This window comes from Lynx rufus, unplaced genomic scaffold, assembly GCF_022079265.1.
Source record: "Lynx rufus isolate CCGP_SWC_20201006 ecotype Redwood Valley unplaced genomic scaffold, mLynRuf1.p SCAF_13, whole genome shotgun sequence".
In the NCBI taxonomy this organism is placed as follows: Eukaryota; Metazoa; Chordata; class Mammalia; order Carnivora; family Felidae; genus Lynx; species Lynx rufus.
Window position 1 is genome coordinate 40,489,778 of NW_025814827.1, and position 20,169 is coordinate 40,509,946.

The 20,169-nt window shown below is 44.3% G+C and overlaps 1 protein-coding gene across 1 annotated transcript in view; it reads left to right on the forward strand.

Annotated features, from left to right (window-relative positions):
* RYR3 (ryanodine receptor 3) overlaps window positions 1-20,169 on the forward strand; it is a 365,900-nt gene that overhangs the window by 122,110 nt on the left and 223,621 nt on the right. The window contains exons 17-19 of the mRNA XM_047075357.1: window positions 3,953-4,086; window positions 6,800-7,041; window positions 16,136-16,328. Of these exons, the coding sequence (XP_046931313.1) occupies window positions 3,953-4,086; window positions 6,800-7,041; window positions 16,136-16,328 (569 nt within the window). The remainder of the gene's footprint in view (window positions 1-3,952; window positions 4,087-6,799; window positions 7,042-16,135; window positions 16,329-20,169) is intronic.

Below are 20,169 nucleotides of genomic sequence, written 5' to 3' on the forward strand. Positions count from 1 at the left end.
CTTAAACCCACAAACCGTGAGATCGTGACCGGAGGTGGAATTGAGAGCCTGACGTTCCACCATCTGAGCCACTCAGGTGCCCCGAGGAAACTTTCTCTGATACCAGTTGGATGTGATCTCCTCTCCTCCATCCTACCACTAGCCCTCCATTCCTTGGTGGTTCTGCTTCACCTGTCACTGTAGTCATGTTTGCACATAGATTGCTCTCACAGACTCTACGTTCCTTCAGGGCAGGGACCAACTTTTCATTCCTCACAGTGCCAAGCTCATACATTACACATAGCAGGCATTTAATACATGTTTGTTGAGGGTGTCCTAAATGAATAAAAGCAATGAATGGAGCCAGAATACATTCCCATCTCACCTTGGATGGAAGCTCACCCATATGGAAGGGCCTTGTCTCATCCAACAGATGGCTGGCTTATCAGAGCTAAGAAACACACTATGTTAGTAGCACTGGTTTTTCTTGTTTGGTGAAAAGAACAATTGGAACATTGTAAGTCGCCCTCTAATTTTCCCATGGACTAAGCATCTAATAATAAAAATAAAATCTGCCCTTTTTACTTGCCCCCAAGCCTATCTTATGCCAAACCTCCTCAGTAGTCACAAATATGTTTTATTTTTATGAGGATTTCGAGCCCCCAATGAGAAAAATATGTGGTAAAATGTAACAATTTTGGTCCCAAAAAAGTAGACACCAGAATTGGAGGTTTGGCCTGGGTTATGGGGAAGGTAGAACACAGGGAAGCATACCATTAACTCCCATGTAGTTGCTATAGTAGCTCCATGAAATTATCTCTGAGCCCCCGGGCAACCAAGGCAATAGAGAAGCCTTTCTAGAAACCCAGTTCGCCTCTGCAGCAAGAAAAAAAAATATGTTCCTCAGGGGCTTCAAAAATCTTCATTTTTCAAATACAGGACTCAATAAGAAGAATCACAGAATAAGTACCATTAGCATTTTTACAGCTTTTATACAGAATAATTACATTTTAGCATGGAGCTGTTTTTATAGATATAAGCTAAAGGGCAAAATGCAACAGCCAACTGATGTTTCCATGGATATACGATAGGTGTTTATTTTTGAAGGAGAATTTCCACATAAGCCTCTGTTTGGGGGTAGAGACTAGTGGAAATAAAAAGCAGACGGAGAGGATCTTGAATGAAATGTGGGGTCTGAAAAGGAGGACAACCAGAAGCCAATGACCTCCACAACACGAGCCAAGGACAGTCTCCAGTTGGGCCAGTGTATAGATTAGAGAAGCCTAACTCCTATGACAGCCCAGATTCCTACTAGGAAGATTTATCTTTGCTCCCATCACCACCCTAGGCAAGTCAGTGGGAGGGCTTCAGGCTGTGTGGCCACTCAGGGGAGACACGAGTTCCTTCCATCTAAAGGCTTCGCAGAAGGCAGTGTGCTTTACTCCTTGTGTTCAAATGAAGACTCTCAGCTGGTGAGTCTGGTGTGGGGAGGAGTGGAGGGGAACAGAGGAAGTGGTCCTAAACACCTGCATTTCTGGCACGTTGCTAGGTGATGCCCTTGTCATCTTCCCCGGGACCCCTACTTCTGGCTGGGAGGAGAGTGTGAGTGCGCAGAGGACTGTGTAGAAGATTTTTAGGGACCAGGCCTGAAAGCCATGTAGGTCATGTCCATCTGCTTTCCGTTGCCCACAAGTCAGTCACATGACCCCACACACTGCAGGGTAGGCTGGGAAGTGGGGCCTCTGTGGGCTGTGGAGTAGAAGGAATTGGAGCTCGGTGACTGCTCGTCCGTGCCTGCCACATCTAGCCACATTTCTCAGAGGCCACGAAAATACTCCCTCTCCCTAAGTACAGATGACCCCCAGGCACAATGCTTGTGGGTCCCCTGTGGTGGGCTGGCCTTGTCTACGTTCCCGTCACCTTGACAGGAACCCACTTAAACCTTTTCAGATAGGCAGTCTGGCCACGTTGCCCTGTTTTACCCCAAGAAAGGCCTGCTAAAACAAAGCCTAAACAAATCAGCCCCGTTGCTTTCTGGCATTGTTTATTTATAAGTGAGACATTGTATTAGGCAGGTCCTTCTCGCAGAGACTTTTTTCTCCTTGCTCTTCCTGCTGGATGTGAATTAAGCTCTGCTGTCCCTCTAGCTATGACAGCAAGGCTCCCGCAGCCGTCACTCGAAGGCAAAACCGATGAAAATGTCTGATAGGCTGGATGATAAGTATTTAATTTCCTGGCCATCTATGGCTCTTTCCTTAGAATGAGAAATTATCCCCTGGATTTCCAGTTCCACAGTCGATATGTTTCACAGAGTGGGAATGGTAAGAGTTCTCCATTAAACTGCCTTTGGGATTCTTTTCTGCTTGTCCCATAAATGTGCTTTGTATTTATCTGGAACGAAATTGACATTCAGGGAGTCAGGTAGAAAATTGGTTTGTGAGAATTATGGATACTAATGCCAACAACCTGAATTCATCCAACCCCACTAAGCATCGAGTCTTAGTGGCCACTTTGAAAGACTGAAATGTGGCTGCCACAATCTTGTCGGTTATTATTTATCAATTGCCGTTTGCACACACCTCCCTGTAGGGGAGACAGGGGAGAGCAGTGCCTGGCCCAGAACAGTTTCCTCTGTCGATCTAGGCACACAAAATCTGAATGAGAGAGGATGCGGCACAAGGAGACTGTGGCTAGGAAGCCAGGGGCTGGGTTCCCACTTCCCACGCAGCTGGAAAATGAAGAGGTGCAGAGGTGGCTTGGTGGCTGGTCTCATAGGTTCAGGGAACACTTGGGCTCTGGAAGGTTTGCTCTCACTCTAGGAGAGAAGGAGGAGAGCGGGTGAAAGGTTGTTGAATACCATTAGTAGGAATAGAAGTGTCTCTTAACGAACTTTGAGGATATCACAGCAGGAGACCCAGGAACTGGAATCTGCCCTACTGTGTTCTCTACTGACCTATGTGAGGTTCCCCAAGGCTGCTGCCTTTGAGGGACCTTGGTCAAATGGAAAGCTGAGTGCTGTTAGATAACAAAAATTCAAGGAGATTTTAAAGACCTGATTAGCTTTGTTAATCGATTCATGAATCAGGCAGCAACCCATCTAGCAGTAGAGGGGAGCTCCATAGGGCTACAGGAAAGGAAAGTCTTTGAAAGGAAGAGAGGAAGTGGGGGGAAAAGGAAACTACTAGCAAAGAATCCATTGTTTTAGGCAAGGTCACCCTCCTATTGGGAACAGAAGGGATCTATCAGTCAATTTCCTATTGCTGACCGGGAAATCCCCATGCTGACTGGTTAAAGGTTACATTCCTAGGGGTTTGAAACTACAATTAGATTAGGTATTAAGTCTTGGCTTACTGACTTGGGGCCTTAACCCAAGTAATGCCATTTGGAGCCTGTGGCTTTCTCTTTAACAGCACCTTTCATGAAGAGCTATGAGTCCCTACTGATCATAGTGCAGGGGGTTTCCGAGGCTGGGCAGGAGCATAAACTTAGCCTCGATGCCAATGAAGGACCTTCCAGGTCCTTCTGGGTCCATGCCCCATTCATGCACGACTCCCAAGAGGGTGTCAGGCCTGGATTTTGTGCTCCAGATGCCTCATCTGACCCTAGTCCTGCCATGGCTGGGATATTAACCCAGACAGTCTGTCTTCACAGCCCATACTCCCACCTGTTTTCACAGAACAGTGATCACAGGTCACATGCATAGTTGAGAGGGAAGGGGCCTAAGGTGAGGGCAAAGGGGCTAGAAGGAACCCAGCTTCGTGTCCCCCAGGGGCAGCAGGCTCCAGCATTGCTCACTGATTTTCCTGGTGAGGAAGGTGTGGTGGCCTTGACTCTGAATAGGTCCCCCCACCTGCCACCAGCCTCCCCTGGCCACTTCACAAGGCCCGCTTCCTTCCTATGTCTTGGCAATCAGGTCCTGCCCACTGTGCCCTCCAGGTGGTCCTAAGGCTTTGTGGGTTGTGTCCTGCTGCAGGTTCTGGATGTGCTGTGCTCCCTCTGTCTCTGCAATGGGGTTGCCGTGAGAGCCAACCAGAATCTGATTTGTGACAACTTGCTGCCCCGGAGAAACCTGCTCCTGCAGACGCGGCTGATTAACGACGTGACAAGGTGAGGCCACTATCATCATTCCACAGTGTCCATCTTGTTTCCAGACAGGGAAGGAAGAGGGCTGATCTGAACTCCAGGGCTGCGTCCCCATGGTTTCCATGGCGAAGTGGGTACATAAGATGAGACTGGGCAGATGTGTGCTTTTTCAGGGCCCTGTACACCAGCCCTTTTCACAGGGTTTTAAACGTTTCCCCTGAAGTAGCCTACAGTGGAGAGTATGTGTTCCACCTGAGGGCCAGAGCATTTAACCCGAAGTGGTCTACCTATGTTTCATGTTACAGTTAAGTACAGATCTTGTAACTTCTTCGTAACATACTCCCTTTTTTCTTTTAATTTTTTTTTTAACGTTTATTTATTTTTGAGACAGAGACAGAGCATGAACAGGGGAGGAGCAGAGAGAGAGGGAGACACAGAATCTGAAACAGGCTCCAGGCCCTGAGCGGTCAGCACAGAGCCCGACGCGGGGCTCGAACTCACGGACCGTGAGATCATGACCTGAGCTGAAGTCGGACGCTTGACCGACCGAGCCACCCAGGCGCCCCCTCACTTTTATTTTAATATACCACCTTTTATTTTTTTTTTAATTTTTTTTTTTCAACGTTTATTTATTTTTGGGACAGAGCGAGACAGAGCATGAACGGGGGAGGGGCAGAGAGAGAGGGAGACACAGAATCGGAAACAGGCTCCAGGCTCCGAGCCATCAGCCCAGAGCCTGACGCGGGGCTCGAACCCACGGACCGCGAGATCGTGACCTGGCTGAAGTCGGACGCTTAACCGACTGCGCCACCCAGGCGCCCCTTATTTTTTTTTTTAAACCTAGCTCAGCTCCTGGATACTTCCAGCACTATTGCATTGGTCCTGCTTTTATTTTTTTTTAATTTTCTTTCTTTTATTTAATTTTATGTTTATTTCTGGGAGAGTGCAAGCAGGGGAGGGGCAGAGAGAAGGGGGACAGAGGATCCGAAGCCAGCTCTGCCCTGACAGGCTGACAGCAGCGAGCCTGATGTGGGGCTCACAAACCACAAGATCAAACCTGAGCCCAAGTCAGATGCGCAACTGACTGAGTCACCCAGGTGCCCCTCCAAGTCTTGTAATAGAATGGATGCCCCATGTTGATACTATGGTTTCTTGCATCCTCTGGCACATGGCATTCGAGGTTATCTGTGAAGGCCACGATGAAGAGCATGGGCTCTCACAGAATCCTAGCCTGCTGATCCACACGTGCAGCCACACGTGAGTCATGTGAACTCATGGGACTTACATTAGGCAGGCCTAAGTTATTGAGCTATCTTCTACCCAGGCCCACTCCCTAATCTACAAGGTAAGGAAAGAACTGTGGAGTGTAGAGCAGAACTGAGCCATCCACACAGTTTCTTTTGGTACCAACCTGGTTTTTCCTGGCCCACCCAAAATGGGATGCAGCTCCAGCCCAGAACAGTGGATATTTAAGAATAGCACTCCAACCAGGAAAACTCTAAATGGTTTGTCCCAAGCTTTTAACCATCTTTCTGGATACATTAAGTCCTCCAGCCCTTATCAAAGTTGGCTAAGAGTGACTTCTCTTCCCTTCTCCCTTTTTCTGCTGTCTTCAATCGAATTTTTTCAGCTTTATTCATTGAAGTATAATTGACAAACAGTTAAAGGATATTTAAAGTATGGAGTATGATGATTTGATATACATTGTGAAAGGATTTGCCCCATCAGATTGAGTAACACATCTGCCACCTCACATATTTATCCTTTTTGTGTGTGAGAGAGCCCTTAAGTGCTTCTGTCTTGGCACATTTCAATTATGCAATACAGTGTTACCAACTGTAGCTACGATGTTACACGTTGTATCCTCCTACGATATGCATCTTATAAGTGGAAGTTTGTACCTTTTTTCTAACCTCTGTTTTTGCCACCCCCTACCTCTGCCCCTGGCAACTGCTTTTCTGCTCTGGAGAAGTTTTGCGTTTTTTTTTTTTTTTTTTTTTTTAGATTCCACCTGTAAGTAGTTCCATGTCGTTTTCTTTGTCTTGCTTGCTTGCTTGCTTTAGAGAGGGAAAGAAAAGGAACACGAGTGGGGGAGGGGCAGAGAGAGAGAGGGAGAGTATCTTAAGTAGGCTCCTTGCTCAGCGCAGAGCACGATGCGGGGCTTGATCCCACAAACCGTGAGATCATGACCTGAGCCAAAACCAGAGTCAAATGCTCAGCCAACTGCGCCACGCAGGTGCCCCTGGTCTGGCTTATTGCAAATAGTGGTTTCTTAATGCTTTCAAGAGGCCACTGTTACTGGTTATGCTTAGGTGACAAAGCTGCCACTGTGAGAATAGGGGGAGCTTGAACCAATTTCCCAGGAGATGGAACTTGATTAAGTTCCTTCTTCCACTTACAGAAAGACACAAGGATTTATGGTTATGCATTTCTATGACGTTTTCAGCATCTTTTACCCATGGTCGGCACTCAGTAAATGCTGCTTGCCTTGAATGGAACAAGGAGACGTTCTTTATATTTTTAAATAGAATTAACATTGTCCTGACACCTCCCACTGAGAACTCGATCAAGTGTTAGAGGCTCTAAGCATTTCCTATTTTAGAATCCTATGAAAAACACAAAAGTGCTCTTGCCTTCAGTTGACAGTGCGTCCTGTGGCCCAGTTCAACCTGCTTGCTGTTGTTTATCTCCGTGCTTCCGAGTCTGTAGCTGCCACCTGTCCCGTGTTCGATTTCAGCATTCGGCCAAACATCTTCCTGGGAGTTGCTGAGGGCTCAGCACAGTACAAGAAGTGGTACTTCGAGCTGATCATAGACCAAGTGGACCCCTTCCTAACAGCTGAGCCCACACACCTACGGGTGGGCTGGGCCTCTTCCTCAGGCTATGCTCCGTACCCTGGAGGTGGAGAAGGATGGGGAGGCAACGGTGTTGGAGACGACCTGTATTCCTATGGCTTTGATGGCCTTCACCTTTGGTCAGGTGAGTACCTTGCCAGAGCTTTGGCCCCTTTTCCCTTGCTGGAGATGATCAAGGCTTGAGTTGTTCAAGCTTCGGTGGTCACTTTCTGTCAAAAGGATGCAGACTCAAAAGTCTCAGCTAATTAGAGGGTTAAGTGGAAAGCACATCAGATCTGAAATGAGACTGTCCTGCTTTGCCACCATGACTCCGGGACTTACTTGTAGCTGCGTGATCTAGTGTGGCTCAGTTAACGATTCCCAAGCTCAGTGACTGTATCTGTAGCATCACTATTGCCTAGGATGTTAAGGGTTATATGGTCAAACCGGGAAAGAGACTCAGCGTTTGTTTACTGGACAGTGAGCTTATATACCTTTTGTACATTTTTCCCCTCACTTTATTTATATAATGACCCCTTAATGTAGATAATACTGTTTTTAACGTGTACTTATTTTTGAGAGAGAGCGAGCGAGCAGGGAAGGGACAGAGAGAGGGAGACACAGAATCCAAAGCCGGCTCCAGGCTCTGAGCTGTCAGCACAGGGCCTGATGCGGGGCTCAAATTCATGAACCATGAGATCATGATCTGAGCTGAAGTTGGATGCTTAACCAACTGAGCCACGCAGGCGCCCCAGTGTTCATAATATTGGCCTCATGGGATGCATGTGGAACCACCACAAAGATGTTTAAGTAGTTTATTTACAGTCATGCTGAGAGGGATTCAGATCTGACTACAAGTCCATCATTATGTCAGTGCAACATGTTGCTTCCTGATACACTTTACAGAATGCCGGGATCAGTGCTGGGCACACCCTAAATGCCAATCGCTTAAAAAAAAAAAAAAAAGTGCAACTTCCTTTTTAAAACTCCACTGATCCTTTCCCCAAGCATATCCGTGGCCTGTGCCCGCAGGAATGGGTTAGCTTCTGCCTAGACGAAAATGCAAGGCTAACTTTTAGGCTTTCCCCCAGAACTAGAGCTTTACCTCTTCTTTCTGTTGTCCACAGCACATCGTACCTGTATCTTTTGTGAGACTGTATTTGGAGTCACTGCGTCCCTTATAGAAATCCCTTATGTAAGCATGTCTCTTACGTAAGAAACGATGACACGCGTTCTTCCCCAAATCCAGTACTACGGAAAAGCTTGTCTCTACAACACAAACCTATACATTTTCTTTTGCAACTGGGTACTATGTAACCTATCACATTTTCCTTTTTCCCTCCACTTTTGGGCCAAAACCGTCACCTGGGGCTCTGATTCCATATCTTACAGTTGGTATGTATTTTCAGCGGGTCGGCATGGGTTGGTTTTTTCATTTTTTGTGCTGTTGTACGTTCAGTATAAACATTTAAAAACTTTTAGGAATGGTGTCTGCTTACTTATTGATAAATGTATCCTGGATCATTTGTGGGAAGAAAAAAAAAAAATCTCTGTTTTGTGTGTCCCAGGGGACAGTGTGGTGGAGACAAAGGCAAGTGAAAAACGGCAGAATGATGGGTGATAGTGACGTGAAAGCCCTGTCTTGTCGTTCTCTTATCCTCCCAACTTCCCTTCGCCAGTGCCATCTTCATGGGGAGTGACCGTGCATCTTCCCTTCTTGGGTCACGGAGCCACTGTGTCTGTGGCTGTACAGACTGTGGCTGTGATGTGGGTTAGCCTCACATGTCATGAAGTGCTCAGAAAGCTGTCTCCGAGGAAGTGAGTGAAAAAGAAAGAGTTCTTATGCTTGCCTACATCTACATCTCCTGAGTTTGGTAGGGTGGAATCTGTGAGGGGGAATGAGCGGGATTGGCTTGACAACATCATTCCCCTACTGCCTGCTGATAGCTGCTCCTCTCCTGCCATCTCGTCACCATCACCCAAGCTACACCTGCATCCCAGGTTACACCTGAAGGGAACTCTGCCTGGGGACTGGTTAAGGAAATCCGGAGGACACCTAGACTGTTGGATGAGGCAAACTGGACCCTTGTTCCAAAGAGAAACTAACCGTGCTCAAAGGAAAAGTGTTACTCAGTCCTTCCCAGATTTTGTAGCACTGTGTGGGGCACTTAGTGGATCCCTCCATAAAATCTGCGGAATGAATACATCGATGAGTCAAGAGACAGAGAAGCCAGGGCATCCGGAAAAGGTTGCCATTTGCATTTCAGAACTCGAACATCCATCTAATTGTGTACCATTCCCGGAGCATGCCACATGCTCGTCATCCTTCTTGTCCTTTCTCAGCAGAAGACTGGGAAGCCAGATGCGCCGAGCCCACACCAGTCATCATGAGCAGTGGCCCTTCTGATTGGTGATAGATGACAGGGGAAAGGGACTTGGGACTCTGCATTTCAGGAGCTGATTGTGGCTCTCTGAACATGACCCACACTTAGTAATACAATGCCGTATAGGTACATTCAGAGAACCTCACTCCCTCAGTCCTCAGCATCTGATGAGATGTGGCGAGACCAGTGTCAGCAAGATTGACACGTCTCGTGCTCATTAAAACACAAAGCTTCCTTGGGTCTGACATCATTCTGAATTCCCCAGCCAGCACACAGGGAACATATATCTGGCAGAAGGCACTGCGGGTAAATATGCCAACATGTGTTCCAGTTGAAGAAATAAGGTTTCTGTTAATGACTCCCACCAGGACACCACTGTATCTCGGACTATCTGATGAAAGGATAATTGTTGGATGAAGAAATGAAATGGAAACAATACTCCAACTTACTGCAGGATGTAAGGGAGGGTGGCTAGGGAGACCTACTGGGAACTCCTCCTGACAAGTTTTCTCCTTTTCCTTGAGATATAAATGCCCAAGTCCATTAACTTTAAACTCATCTGTATGTATGAACTAAGCTACTGCCTCGAACTGATCTTTAATGTACTTATTAAAGCACAGTGGAGGGGCGCCTGGGTGGCTCAGTCGGTTAAGCGGCCGCCTTTGGCTCAGGTCATGATCTCGCGGTCCGTGAGTTCGAGCCCCGTGTCGGGCTCTGTGCTGCCAGCTCGGAGCCTGGAGCCTGTTTCAGATTCTGTGTCTCCCTCTCTCTCTGCCCCTCCCCCGTTCATGCTCTGTCTCTGTCTCAAAAATAAATAAATGTTAAAAAAAAATTTTTTTAAAGAAATAAAGCACAGTAGATACTGTCGTTATTGGTAGGAATTATAGTGCCCCTAACATGTAGTCGCTGGAAAGAGTCAAGAAGAAACAGCATATGGCTTTGGAGTTGTGCCTGGGTTTGAATCCCAGCGCTTCTGTTTACTGATTTTTTTTTTGATTCTGGGCTCAGAGACTTGGTTTCCTCAGATAAAATGAAGATATATAGGCTCTTATGAAATTTAAATGAGGTAAGGAACATGAAGTTCATGACCCATTAGCTACCCAGTAAGTACGATTTCCCATCCCTCGTTGTCTGTGGGGTCCACTGTAATCATAAAGACCATGTCCAGAGTTGTGGGTACCTCACTGGAGACCAGGAGAGCAGCCCATCCTCAGGGGAACTACCTGAGTCCCGTGCTGAATGGGAAAGGATGTTTCTTTTTTTTTTTTTTTTAACGTCTATTTTTGAGAGACAGAGTGCATATCAGGGACAGGGGGAGGGGGTGCAGAGAGAGAGAGTGAGGGAGACACGGAATCCAAAGCAGGCTCCAGGCTCCGAGCCGTCAGCGCAGAGCCTGATATGGGGCTTGAGCTCACAAACCGCGAGATCACGACCTGAGCCGAAGTCGGACGCTCAACCCAGTCACCCAGGCACCACAGGAAGGGAAGTTTCAGGTGACCTCCTGGGATGATGAATGAGCTTTTTCTCTACGTAAGGAAAAAGCAGTCTTCATGGGTCTTTTTAGCCACCAAAGTCTGTGAAGCCACTTTCAAGCATCAGCTGTAGATCTATCCCCCATCTTAACCCTCTTAACAGGCTCCTGAGTCAGCTTAGCCACTGGGAGTTTCCTTTCCGAGGATGGGTTCTTTTCTGGTCCTGGCATTGCTTTCCCTCTCCTGACATAGCCTTCATGTGGCCTTTTGGGGCTGCCATTGGGATGAATTCGACTCAGAGCTTCCTGTAGTATGTTCCTGGCTGGGGGGACAGTTTCACAGAAAGAAATCTGTCTACGTTTCCCTTTTAATACCTTTTCCCCTTGTGCAGTTGGAATAAGCAGAGGAATCTACCTTCCCGAGTGATAAGTGACGCAGGAAATGAATGGAGTAAAATTGCATTTCCTGATTTATTACGATGTCTGGCTTTTTAAACTTTTAAATCATTTAGCTCAACAATCACATTTGTATGAGAGGGTCTTTACCTGTCTCCCTCCTGAGAGGAGTCCCAGCACTGAGCTGTGGAGGCACACCCCACTGTGACTCAGACCCTTCCAGCCCTGCTGCTGCTCTGTGAAGAGGACCCAAGGAGTGGCTAAAGAACACCAGCATTTCTACGTGTTTGGATCCTCTCTCCTTCCGAATGCCAGAGTGTTTGTGTTTGCGTGATAGTGCCAAATTCTGCAGTGCCTGGGGCAGTGGAAATGCTGATCAGTTGCCTACATTACTCATCAGAAGAGGCTAAATCCTGCAGGAATGTGTCCTTGGGTCAATTTGAAGATGTGCAGCCTATGATAAAGTGAGATTTTCCTTTATCTTACAATGCTGCTTTGGAATGGCCTTTCTGATCTTCCCGGGACCTTAAGGTAGGCCCAGGCCTCTGAGCCAGGGGCAGTTTATTCAGACAAAGAGAGGCTACAGGACTCCCCAGCCTGTTTGGGTGGGCTGTGGCTAGGATTATAGAGACTTAGACTTTGTAACTCCTTTGCTTTCCTTTCTATGGACTAGCCCTTCTGTTGGTTGTTCTAAAGGGTCACATACGTGAAACATACTTGAAAGTGACTATTTTTGAGCATTCTCTTCACCAAAGGGTCTTACTCATTTTTATTAACTCAATACAGTGACTTTTCGAGTCTCTTTCTGGACTCAGCCCTCAATGCCGTGATTCTCCATAGTATTATTTTTTCATCATAATACCAAAGACATTCCTACAGCGTTCTGGCATTCTTCTCTACTGTTAGCCTAGTAATTAAAGTTTCTAGAGCTTCAGAAACAAAAGCAATAATAGTACTTACTGTGGGTTATGATGTGTCAGACACGCTTCTAATCCCTCTTTAGGGAATAATTCATCCAAAACTCAAACAACCTCATGATGCTATTTTCACTTGACAGATGAAGAAACTTGAGTTGACAGAGGTAAGTGATTTGCCCAAGGTCACACAGTAAGTGACAGAGCCAGGACTCTAGCCCAGAGAGTCTGGTTCTAGAAATGCCCAGTTATTGCTACATGCTAAACCTTTTGAATGGCATACAGGACATCAGTCATTTGTTTCATTGAAGTCCCGGGAATAATTACGGTACCTTACAAACAACTCTTAACAACAATAGTGTGGGCAACACGGTACCCATTTTATAGAGGTGGAATCTGATTTTCTGGTAAAATTACATGCCCAGCTTCAGGTAACAGACAAAGACTTGGTATTGAACTCAGCCCTCTGTGATCCACTTGTGCTCCCTGCCACAATGCCACCTCACTACAGAGCAATTTAAAGGACAAGTATGTTGTTTAAATGTGGGGTACAGGACCCTTCTGAATCATTTGGAGCCTGGAAAGCCCTCATGGGGTTAGAGATTTCTTCTTGTAGATGAGAACAGATTTATAAAACAGTGTGTAAAAGCCATTGCACAATTCCCTTGTTTTCTAGTTTGAGAACCTTCAAGCTGCTCCCATTTTAAAACTAAGTATACCTTATCAGATGATATTTTACAACAAGAATATTACATGAAATGGGTTTTTTTTTTATTCCAATAGACTTCCCAAACCATTGCTCTAAGTAATCACTAAGTACATGCTTCCTATCCAGTAATTATCCACTGTCTCCCTTTAGTTTCTGGATAGTATCAGTCCCAACTCTGTATTCTGCATATGTTTTAAAAATAGGCTCAAACCATGATTTCACTTGGCCTACTGATGATCTTCTACTCGGTGCCCATTCTTTTAGAATAAAGGAGTTTTGTAAAAGGCAGTGGTGTTTACCACAAGGGTATAATTGCTCATCCTGGTTGTTGTTTTCCACCAACGGAGGGAACTAGACAGGAGAAATGCTCTCGGCTGCCATTCTTCGGGAAGGCACTTGGCAACTATGGCATCTTAAGGGCTAAATAAAGCTTGGAACTCAGCTTCCGATGGCATCAAAGCACTGCTGTAGATGAAGAGTATCCCTCGTGAAAGCTGCTCTCTGTCTTTACTGGCCGAGGTTCTGGCCGGCAGGGAAGCCAACAGTGCACTTTGAGCAGCTAGGACGAGAGGGCGCTGGCATCACAATTCAACACTGTCAGTTTGTCCTAGTTTATGTGAGTCTCAGAACAGTAAAGGACCTTCTCATTTGTATTTTTAGCCAGCAAGGATCTGAATACCTTGAAAGTTAGTTGACCGGGGCGCCTGGGTGGCTCAGTTGGTTGGGCGTCCGACTTTGGCTCAGGTCATGATCTCGTGGTTCATGCGTTCAAGCCCTGTGTTGGGCTCTGTGCGGTCAGCTCGGAGACTGCAGCCTGCTTCAGATTCCATGTCTGTCTGTCTGTCTGTCTGTCTGTCTCTCTCTCCGTGCACCCTCCCCCACTCACGCTCTGTCTCTGTCTCTCTCAAAAATAAACATTGAAAAAAATAAAGCTAGTTGACCAACCGAGCGTTTCAGTGGCTTCTTGGTTTTCCCAAATTCACAGAAATCTCTTGGGATTTTTTTTTCAAATGACTACAATGATATTATCCAGAAGTTAAACTAAAGGAGAAAGAAATAACTGAAGCAGAAAAGATTGGTTTTTAATGGGAAAATAAGAAATACTGAGAATGGGACCGTTGTAGCAAGATTGGCTGAGTTTTAATATCATAGATTCCTTTCATAACAGACTTGATTATGGTAAGGGAGAAAAGATAATTGGGACCTGGGATACCTCAACTCCATAAAAGGAACCAAGGGCCCTCAGTCTCCTCAGAGAAATTGGAAAGGTGTCAAACCTCTGCAGTCCTAGAATTTGGCTTAGATTGCTGTGTTTTAAAGGAACCTGTTCCTCATTCTCAGGAATGAAGCAAGGTTACAAAAACCGAGTCTGGCGCTGTCCCAGGCTTATGTGCCTTGTGTACGTTATTTTGTGTCATTGCACCTGGTGTGGTGCAAACAGTCCAAGTTGTGTGTCCAGTCCGGCTGTGTTCTGCATCTACTCCCCAAGCTCCTATCCGTCCCCACACCTGCCGCACACAGGTAGGTCTCCTCCATCCTTCTGTATAAACTATTCTTCTGTAAGAAGTAGTCTTTCTTATATAGTGGATCTTTGACTCTTGTCCCATGCTCCTGGGCTGATTTGGCACCTTCCTGTATCTTAGAAGCATCACCTTGTGTACACCTTCATTCCATTAACTAGACTGAATGGTAATTCTTTATTTGAATGTTTATTTCCCACCAGATTATGGATTTATTAGGAGCAGGAACTGGGTCTTCAGTCCTTGATCCCCAGCCCGGTATCTGGTACCACGTAGAGCCTCATTCACGTTTGTACAAGGGTGGGGGGAAATACAATATGGTTTTGTCAGTTGCCCACAATAACCAGAAGGGGATACTTAATATATTTTTTTTTTATTAAGGATAGTGTAGTAGTTTCACTATTTAAAAAAAATTTTTTTAATGTTTGTTTCTTTTTGAGAGAGACAGAGATAGTGACAGCTGGGGAGGGGCAGAGAGAGAGAGACAGAATCCAAAACAGGCCCCAGGCTCTGAGCTGTCAGCACAGGGCCCGACGCGGGGCTCAAACTCAAAAGCTGTGAGATCATGACCTGAACCAAAGTCGGCCGCTGAACCGACTGAGCCACCCAGGTGCCCCTTGCTATTTTAAAATCCACCACTTAATTTAGAACCTACTAGAATAGCATTAACCACTGGAAACATTAAATAATTCATAGCTGAGATTAGAAAGATTATATAGCATAGATGTGCATACAAAATTTATAAACAACTCACGTACCCATCATAAGGGGGTTTTTAATTACCTTATGGCATATGATGAAGCCATTAAAATGCAGTTTCTAGTGAATATTCCATTATACAATCAAATATTTACAATACGATAGGTAGAGAAAAAGTCACAAAACCCACAGAATCCTAGTTTGGATGAGAAGTGTGTATGTGTGTGTGAAAGTGGAAGCATTTTTTATTGAGTTACATTTTTTTCTTTGTTTATATTTTTGTATACAATGAACATTTATAATGAATATGTATTACTTCTGTCATCAAAAAATAAGATACATTTTTATAATTTTTGTTGCCTGAAAGTCCATTTTAATACCTAAATTCGGCCTCTTCATTGCTCTCTTGCCAATAGAATTGTAACCGTGGTAGGGAGATGGGTGAGGGAGTTAGGATAATTTACTTTTAGAACTTCCAGAATGAGATGGTGTGACACAAAAATCCCGAGAGGTGATTTTTCTCATGACTGTAAGTTAGGTCAGGCAATGATAAATCATCCTATTAAAGAGATACACAGTAATGACAAAAATCATCAACACAGTGTACAACTGACCCTCTGTTTCACTGCTTATATGAACTAATAGAATTCTTTAAAACAAGTAAACTATGCTGCATGGTTTAATGGCTGGATGACCTTGCTGTTACTCACTTTGATGGCTCCTGCGTCCAGTGCCAGAGTGGCCATATCTTTTACAGGAAATGGAAGAGGGCCAGATCTTTGGGCATCTGAGAGTAAACCCACACACACACGCACACTCACACTGCAGGACCCACAACCAGCAAAGCAATCTGTTTGTTAATTCAGACACCGGGCCAGAATCTGAACACACACTGAGGGGGTTGAATTCATGTTTGTTCTCATTCCTGGCAGTTTGAGTTTCCTCTGAGACTCCTCTCGTTTTGGGCTGCCCACTCACAAGCTCCGGAAATCATTTCTCACTGCTCCCCTCACACTTGGAAAGCCAAGTTGAATTGCAAATGCAGGAACATATCCAGACCTCCTGTGTGCCATCATACCTCCCCACCTCCCACTGTGAGAGCCTTCTCTAGAGTCCCACAACGCCTTCTTGTTCTTTGCTCACCAGGCCGCATACCCAGAGCCGTGGCCTCCATCAACCAGCACCTCCTGAGATCAGACGACGTGGTAAGCTGTTGCCTCGACCTCGGGGTGCCCAGCATCTCTTTCCGCATCAACGGGCAGCCTGTGCAGGGGATGTTTGAGAACTTCAACACAGATGGGCTCTTCTTCCCTGTGGTGAGCTTCTCAGCAGGTGTCAAGTAAGTGATGGCTGTGATTTCATGGGGAGTGGCTGTTAGCCCACCTCCCCACCACTCGTGTGAGCCAGGGAGCAAGGGAGTGTCCCTCACGACTTCCACACCATAAGCCAGACTGCCCCCCCCCGCTCGCCCTCCCCCGCCAAAATGATGGTGAAAGCAGGAGAGCAATCCAGAATCACTGACTCCGTAGATAGTCATTGAATACCTACCTACCACCAAGGGTTTTGTAATGTCTTCAAATAAGATAAATAACATCAATCTTATGTAGATCCTTGTTTTAATAATTGTTTTAAAAATTACATCCTCAATATTAAAAATTTATAAGATATAGTTCTAAATAAAACAACGTCACAATCCCAACGTATAACTATAATCTCTGCTATTAGTTTCAAGTCTTTTATTCTACACATTTTGGGAGCTTTTTTTTTCTTTTCTTTTCTTTTTTTTTTTTTTTTTTTTTGAGAGAGAACGTGAGCAGGAGAGAGGGGCAGAGAGAGAATCTTAAGCATGCTACATGCTCAGCACGGAGCCCAACGTGGGGCTTGATCCCACAACTTTGGGATTGTTACCTGAGCCAAAATCAAGAGCTGGACGCTCAACTGACTGTGTCACCCAGGCACCCCATGAGGCTTTGTTAATTGACATCACACTCAATATGAAGTTTTATGTCTTCATTATTTTCCATTCAGCTGTACATAATGAGCCTTTTCCTGACTCCTTAAGTATCCTCCTCAAAAACAATTTTTATAGCCATATAATATCCTTTTATTTGGTTGTCCCATAATGTAGCCATTACTTTATTGTTAGACTTCTGTGCTAATTCCATTTTTATCTTTATAAATAAAATTATGATGGACATCCTTGAGCATAACTCTTTTGTCTGCATATCTGTTAAGTTCTTCCTAGAAGTAGGTCCAAAGCTATGAAGTTTTTAAAGTCTAAATTTGTAGGGGTGCCTGGGTGTCTCAGTCAATTAAGTGTCTAACTTCGGCTCAGGTCATGATCTCACAGCTCATGAGTTCAGGCCCGGCATCAGGCTCCCTGCTGTCAGCTCAGAACCTAGACCCTACTTTGGATTCTGTGTCTCCCTCTCTCTCTGCCCCTACCCCACTCATACTCTGTCTCTCTCAAAAATAAACATTAAAAAATAATAAATGTATAATCACAAGCCAAGTAGATTTTCAGGAAGATTGTATGGAACAGTTCAGAAATAATTATCAACAATTTTGGAATCTCAAAAGTTCTGAAACCCATGAATTTTTTCATAACTCATTTCACCACAGAGTCTGACCTAAACTCATTTTGTTGTCAAAACTGTCATCAACAGAAATGAGGTTGCTTTTAATCTTTCATTTATTCCTCTTCTTTTGAATATTTACAAGCTTAACTGCAGAAATATTAATGTGTTTGATTAAGGGGTACAGCCCCTCACCTGTCTAGAGGTTGTATTTAATACATAATATGTATACTTTCTTTAAAATCTGAAGAATTCTGAAGTCTGAAACACAACTCCAAATTTCAGATAAAGGATTTGGGCCTTGTAGTATCATTTAGAGCAACATGTGGGAATGCCCAACTGATTGAGTCTTCATTAACTTTTACTGTTATGGGTTATTTTTAATCTTTGCTAATTTGAGAAAATTGTAACTTAAAGTTTTAATTTTCTATTTGATTACTTGTGTGGTTAAGCATTTTTAATGCTTACTGTTCTTAGATAGTATTTCAACCCAATATTTTTTATGTTCTTTGCCTATCTGGTATGAATTTCAGTGTTTTGTATGTTAAGACTATTTAAAATACTGCCTTATTGGTTTCAAATCTTTTTTCCCAGTTTATAATTTACATTTTCACACTTAGCTTTATTTTCCTGTTGTTTCTTTGTTTTTCCCTTTTACAAAAATAATGTAAATCAAGGAAATAACCAAGAACCCAAAATTGCACAACCTGGAGACAACCCTATTACCTTTTTATTCATACATCCAAATATTTTTACACTAAATTGGATTTATACTGTAAAAGCTGTTTTCTACATACTATGGCTAACTAGTGTGTTTGTTGCTCTGCCCCTTTCCTTATACCAGTTGGATGCTGTATTAATTATTTTAGTCTGACAATATATTTTAATGTCAAGACAAGACAGACCCCATTAATTTAATGTCAAGACAAGACCCCATTGTGACTCTTCTTCCCCAAGATTTTCTTAATCATTCTCGATCCCTGCTTATTAAAGAGATTACAATAGAATGAGTGGAAAACTAGAATCAACACAGTTAGAATCAAACTGGTTTCCATTGGAGCCCTTGGAAAAGGCCATAAAAGGAGGGGAGTTGTAGACAGCAGACACTTAGAGCTTGGACCACAAAGATGCCATCTCACCATCTCAGAGCTGCGAGCATCTGAGGGATGGATTTCCAAAGTGATAGCACTGTGATAGTCCTCAGCACCTCAGGTAGACTGATAAAGCAAGACATGTTGATATATTTTTGTAATGGATGAAATTTCAGTTCTGTTTCAGTTAAATAATTTAGAAATAAAGAATTATCCTTTGGAAATGATATTGAACCTTGGGAATTTGACACAGATATGCAAATACACATAGTATATATATACATATATAGATATGCAACATGTACATAAGCTAATGTATGTTTGCACACATAGTGATACGTATACAGTACATATACATATTTATAAACGTGTTGATGTCGATGGATATAATAAATTTAAACATTATCATTGTTTGAGATTCTTTTAACAAAAGGAGAACAATGATAGTAAAACCTTACTAGGGCTGCAAATCTACTCAGCACTGTTGCAAGCCAACGAATCTTCTGTCCACTCCAGGGACTGTATTCTAGAGTTGTGAGTTCTTTATCTGTGTTTCTGTCTGCTGAGGACATACCCATTAGAATTTCATTCCAGGTCTCCCATTTTAAGCGTGGCATAACATCCCATTCTTCGTTGATATCCATAAGAAGCATTTAGAAAACCAGGAGCATTATTGAAAGACAGAGACACTGTAAGCCCAAAGAGAACTGATTGGAACAGAGACCCCTGGCAGTCGGGGGAGAACCAGCACATGTTCCACTGTGCATCCTCCCCACTTGATTGCCCAGGAAGAAAGAGAATGAGCAGAAATCTACATATGATGTAACAGCGTTTGGGTCATCCACCTGTTGACTCAGTACCTTCTTCGGAGAAACAAGATCACTCTGAGCAGTCGCTTCCCGGGACCACACTGGCCTAGGTAGCTAATGGCCTTGGTCACCCAGCATCACTGCCCTTCCCTTCTCTGTTGGTTTTGACCACATCCCACTCGCTGGGTTTTACTTATTTTCAAGGCAAGTACACCTACTTCTCAAGCATCTCATCTGAGACAAGGGCTTAGCTAGAAGTCAGATCTCTGGAGAAAAGGACCTTTTCTGGTGTGCCGGCTTAATGGTATCTAAGTAGTTTGTGTTTAGAGATCAGTACATCCAATCTTGTATGTTGCCTAATGGTTTTTAATCATGAACTCATCCATCCAGTCTCCTTCAGAGAAATGAGATAGGATTTTTAAGTGTGTGAATTTATTTATTTATTTTTTTGGTGAGGACTTAAACTGAAATCTCTTGGCAAAGAACTGCAGCTGGCAGGTAAAGAAATGGGCGACTCCACCGTATCCACATGTAGAAGATGCTTCTAGCATCTCCTGTCTGGGACAGCAGGGCATGCAGCCTTCTGAGTGCCCAGGAAAAAGAGAAGCAAAGTTCCAGGATAGGAAAAATGAGTTGTCTAACCCATTTATAAGGCACAAAACTGGTAAGAGAATTTAAGAAACTGAAGGGTCCAGATGTGTTGA